This window comes from Balearica regulorum, chromosome 5 (assembly GCF_011004875.1).
Source record: "Balearica regulorum gibbericeps isolate bBalReg1 chromosome 5, bBalReg1.pri, whole genome shotgun sequence".
NCBI classification, from domain to species: Eukaryota; Metazoa; Chordata; class Aves; order Gruiformes; family Gruidae; genus Balearica; species Balearica regulorum.
Window position 1 is genome coordinate 30781932 of NC_046188.1, and position 5735 is coordinate 30787666.

General features: G+C 47.4%; 1 protein-coding gene across 1 annotated transcript in view; it reads right to left on the bottom strand.

The window, feature by feature from the left end:
* SCFD1 (sec1 family domain containing 1) overlaps positions 1-5012 on the bottom strand; it is a 52231-nt gene extending 47219 nt beyond the window's left edge. Inside the window, exons 1-2 of the mRNA XM_075754071.1 lie at positions 4860-5012; positions 416-486 (exon numbers count right to left, since the gene is read on the bottom strand). Coding sequence (XP_075610186.1) covers positions 416-486; positions 4860-4890 — 102 coding nt within the window. The 5' untranslated portion in view covers positions 4891-5012. The remainder of the gene's footprint in view (positions 1-415; positions 487-4859) is intronic.
* Between the last annotated feature and the right edge of the window lie 723 nt (positions 5013-5735).

The window sequence follows — 5735 nt, forward strand, 5'->3', positions numbered from 1 at the left end:
TATGCTTTGTAGTAGCAAAAACTTCTCACAAATTACATACTTTTTTATAGCCTGAGCTCAGCTTGTCCTAAATTTAAGGCTTCTGTGGGCTTCTTTCTGACTCTGAGTTCACCTGTAAGGTATCATGTAAGTTTCTGCCAACAGGTATCAATGAGACCTAAGTATATTTCAAAAACACCCTCCTCAGTTGCTCATTAAAATATTGCCTAAAGAATCAGTCATTGGGTCTTCAAGCAGCCAATATCTCAAATATGTATTTTTCTCAGCAATTCTGATATTCAATTCTGTATATTCATAATACACAGGAAAAAATATTTTGTACAAGTTAAGAACACAGAGAAGAGACTTGAGGTAGTTAAAACTTGAAAACCTCAACTTTTTCTGAACAAAATTCTCCTGTTCAAATAGTTCTTACCTTCCATACTGGTTCTCCTGTGCTGTTTTTAACAGGAGGAACATTGAAATTCAGCATACGTTTCAAAGCCACTGGAAAATAAAGCAGAATAATCTTTACTCTCTTTACACTTCAGCAACAGAGATTAAACACATTACCAGAATTTCATTACACATTTCATTTGAAAGGAAAACCAACATAAAATATAAATGCAACAAGTCACATTTTCATTATTTTTATGCAGCTTTGACTGACAAGTGGCACACGTCAGCTAGAATTTATGGGCTCTGGAAGACACTGCAAAAGGAAAAGAATCAAGTTCCAAAACATAAAGAATTTCTCTCCTTAGTTATACTGGCTGTATTCTGTCGCAGTTTGCCTTAAATATAATTCCAGTATCTTCCTGAAGGTGCACTCTGTGCAGTAGGAACTAGCTTGCTTTATTCCCCTGATCTGCTTTTCCTACCCCACGGAAACAATGGTATACACACAGGTCAAAAATACCTTTTCACCTGACTAAAACTGATATACATTTTGAAACATTTTGACAACTCATAGGAAGAAATTGCTGCTTTAAGAGGTACAAAAATACCCCTAATTTGCATCAGGAAAACTCTTTGAAACAGGAATGACCTTTCATTTAACTTCCCATTCAACACAGAAACCAAAGAAGATTCCTTCACCTACCTCTAATTTATAAATCTATTAAGTAAGGAGTCCTTCCTCCTTTATCTAATTAAATGATACATTATGTGCTGTTCTCCCATCTTTGACTAGAAGCAAAAGACTACTTGCATCAATATAAGTTAGTTCTCTTCAAACTCATAAACAAAATCACCACGAACCTTTGAAGAGGAAAAGCTTTCAGAGATCAGGGTAATGTACACCACTTTGCTCATATATGGAGAACAGTAGAAATGGTTAACTTCTAACTCTTCGGCTGAACGAGGCTTGTGAGCATACTCGGTGCAGTTCCCCTGGAGTTTCCAGTACCACAGGACAGCTCAGGCTGGAAAAGACCTCAGGAGATCTCCAGCCCAATCTCCTGCTCAAGCAGGGTCAGCTGTGAGGCCAGGCCAGGCTGCTCAGGGATTTACCCGGTCAAGTCTTGAAAACCTCCAGGGATGGAGATGCAACAACCACCCTGCACAACCTGTGGCACTGACTGTCCTTGTGGTGAAAAAGTTTTTCCTTATATCCAGTTTAAACATCTTGTTTCAATTTACACCTGTTGTTCCTCACCCTCCTGCCATACACCGCCCCAAGGAGCCTAGCTCCATCTTCTCAATACCCTCCCCATAGGTACTGGGAAGCTGCTGTTAGGTCCTCCCCTGAAGCCACCTTTTCTCCAGGCTGAACAAGCCCCAGTGCTGCAGCCTCACCTCACCAGGTAAGTACTCCAGCCCCTGACCATCTTGGTAGTCCTTTGCTGAACTCCTTTCGACTGACGAACACCTTTCCTGTACTGGTAGCCACAAACTGGACACGGTACCTATATGTGGTCTCCTGGGGCTGGGTGGGGGGGGCAGGGGGATAATCACTCCTCTTGATCTGCTGGCTGTTCTCCTGTGAATATGGCTCAGGATGCTGCTATACGGGGACACACTGGGCTGATGTTCAGCTCGCTGTCTACAAAGAGCCCTCACGGGCCTTTTTGGCAGAGCTGCTCTGCAGTCTGCCAGTCCCCTGCACTGTCACCTGTACGTTGCAAGGGGTTCCTCCCTTCCAGGTGCAGGAATTTACATTTGTCATTGTTCAATTTCATAAGGTCCCCATTGGCCCATGCCTCTTGCCCATCTAGGTCCCTCTCAGTGGCAGCTCTGCCCTCAAGTATATTAACCGATTCCTCTAGTTTGCCGTCACCTGCACACATCAGCACTCTGACACTTCCTCCAGGTCACTGATAGAGATTTTAACCAGGGTAGACCCATGTGGTGCTCCAGTTGTTACCAGCCTCAAGGTACAGTATGTCTGATTAATCACAACCCTCTGAGCCTGACTGTCCAACCATTTCTTTACTCAGCAAGTTCTCCATCCGTCCAGCGCGTAACATCCCAACTTGGATACAAGATCTCAATGTCAAAAACCTTGATGAAGTCAAGGTAAATGACATACTCTGCCCTCCTGCTGCCTACAAATCCAGTCATTTTATCACTGAAGGCAATCAGGCTGGTCAGGCATGATTTTACCATACATAAATCCATGCTTGCCTTCTCTTTCACACAAAGAGAAATATTTTTGAAGAGGATACACTCTATGATTGACTCCGAAGTGGCACAAAGGCTCAGGGGAATTTGTTGGTGAAGACTGAGGCAAAGGCGGCACTGGGTACCTCAGCCTCATCTGTGTCCACCACCACTAAATGACCAGCTGCATTTAGCAATGATTCAATATTTTTTGTTATTCATATTTTCACTACTAACATCGGAGAAGAAGCTCTTCTCATTGCTCTTGACATTCACTGCAAGTCCCAATTCCAGCTGAACTTTGGCTTTCCTAACACCATCCATCCATGCCCAGGCAATGTTTCTAAAGTCCTCCTTCGCAGTCTGTCCCTGCCTCCTCCTCCTTCTGTGTATGGCCCTTTCAAACCACATTACCAGCGGTGAAACTTGACCATGGGAGGAAGCAAGCTAGCAGTGAGTGCTGGGTCTCCCTGGAATCTAGCCTTCCACTTGCTTAATACTTTTTTTTTCTTTTTTAACACCATGGAGCAATCCTGAAAGCTGATTACAGACTGCTCCTGGAGCCTTTGCTCCCTCACTGCCAGTGACACCTTCCATACATTTCAGCCATCTGAGCATTTCTGTATAAAGCTGCGTGGTTATATATTTTGGTACTAACTGGATCTGAAGCAGTTTACCATTCAAATTAAAACTTGTCATAAGCTCTCTAATAAGGAATATAGCAATCCGATTAGTGATATGCTGTGACAATCGTGACAAACATTCAGCAAGTCTCTGGGTTTCTTTTTTGTATTTATACTGCCACTCTATTTACGGTTAGGCTGAATACTCTCTGGGGCAAGGATCAGGTTTTTACTCTGCTTGCACAATTATATGCTTTGAGTAGTTATGAACCAGGATAAAGGTCACAACAGATGGTGCACAAACACTAAATGATAATGAAACTTTTCCTTTTTCTGCGTATCTTTTAGATGTTCAATCTACTTCCTTGCAAATAACCTCCCCAATGGAAGACAATGTGGGTTCAGTGGTAAGGGTTGACTGAAATAATCAAGTAACAAGGTGAAGCAGAACAGAAAAGAATAAAGCTGTATGGAATAAGGGCTCAAAGACAGTGGGCTTTATCAGAAAGGTAGCAAAGAAAAGTAACAGATTGCAAAGCAACATCAAATAGCACTATTAGTGGTAGATGGCCACAGGAATGAGGTTACAGAAAGTAGGCTTCTGGTACAAAAAGATGATAGGGAATACACGTAAATATTTAAGGTCCACACAGAAACTCAGACTGAGATTTTTAGTCAGATGATTTTAGACATTTCATGTTAAATAAACGTAAGCAGAATCCTCTACACCACCAGAAAGATACTGCTGCTGTCAAGGAGAAGGTGACAAGATTACAGCTCAAACTACTGACCAAAACTTTGGCAAGCAAGGGAAGGAGAGGACTATGGAGTCAACATGCGCTATGCTTTAGGAGTATGTCCAAATGGGTGGCTCAAGACTCCACAAAGCAGCATCAAGACAGAGAAGAAAGAGTCAATTATGAACTTGTAGTAACATGTAAGAAGGGGCTGAATAACTAACTCTTTACACACAGAAAACCTCCTGCATAACTAGTTGTCGCTGTTAATCTTGCATTCTCAATTTCTTGAGGGTCCGTACACGCTTCGAGGTCTCCTTGTCTTAAAAGGAGCATCACAACAGAAACTTTATTTTTTGCACCATTAAACGGTATTTCCCGTTAGATCTTTGCCACAGGCAGAAAGAGAGCTTAAACGGAGGGAGAGCACAACCCGCTCCCCGCGGCCACGGGAGAAAGGGACCGGGCCCGTCCCGGGCCCGCGCAAGCCCCTCCCCGGGGGCGACTTCCACACCACGACGGCACCTGCGGCCACGTCCCTTGGGCCTGGGCCCACCGCCGCCCGGGCAGGGCGCACCCACGGCCCTGTGCCCCACGGCGGGGCCGGGCCCCCTCGGCAAGAGCTGCGGTCAGAAGCCCCCGAGCCCCGCTCCACCGTGCTCGCCGCTGCAGCGGCCGCCGGGATGCGACTAGGGACAAGGCCTCCGTCCTGTTGCCGGGAGACCCAAGCCGGGTGAGAGGGCGCGAATCCGCCAGCGGAGGCGAGGCGGCGCGGAGACGCCCACATCCCGCCCCGGGGCCCCGCCGAGGGAAAGCGCGCAGGCAGGCAGGAGCCCTGGGCTGCAGCGCGAGGCCGGCCTTGCTCGCTCCCTCCCCCGGGCCCCGGGCCGCGCGACAGAGCCCGCGGGAAGCCGCTCACCTGTCTGCTTCTCCCGGATACCGGCCGCCATTTTCCTGACCCGCCAGCCCGGCCGCGGCGCGGCGCCCCGCCCACCGCCGCGTGCGCAGCCGCCGGACGACGTGGCGGCCCGTACGGCGGCGGGAGGCGGGTCCCGGCCGCCCCTCCCCGGGCGCCGCCAGGTGCGGAGCTCCCGCCGGCTGGGCGGCCCCTAGCCCCGCCCCCGCGGCACTGCTCTCCACTCTCCGCGCCCCGGGGGGCCGCAGCGCCTGGCGGCGCTAGGCCAAGCCCCCGTTCCTCAGGGAGCTGCAATTAAGATCTAAAATGTAGGCCTGTGCTTTTCCCCAGCTGAGAACAAAATAAGAGGGTGAGACCTCTCAGACAAGGGGGTGGTGCTCCATTTTTTTTCCGAGCAAAAAGTCGCCTTAAGTTTTTGCTCTACTCTCCCTCTGAATTTTCAAGAGGAGATAACTGAAATATGCCCCAGAAAATAGCAACCAGGGCAGCTCTGAGGTGCTTAGATTAACTACATGAAAAGGACTGGTGTTTCAGAAATAGGCAGCTGGCTACAAATAAAATCATCAAATTTTAGCGAGTTATTGAAAAGGAAAATACTTAAAGTTTGCTTGTCTCTACCTCAGGTAGCATAGACCAGCGGGCAGCCTTCCTTTGGTCATCGCTGCGCTCAGAGCTGTGCCCCTACAGCAATCCTGCAGTGGGAACACCCCCACTCACCTTAACTCGGTCTTGGGCACAAAGGTAGCTGGGTAAACATGCTGTAGATTAATATAAAGGTGCATATAGGTAGACAAATGGAACTACAGAAATCAGTGCTAACACTAATAGAGCTAAACCCCATTAAATCACAAAACTAACACCACTGGAGAAAGTTACATA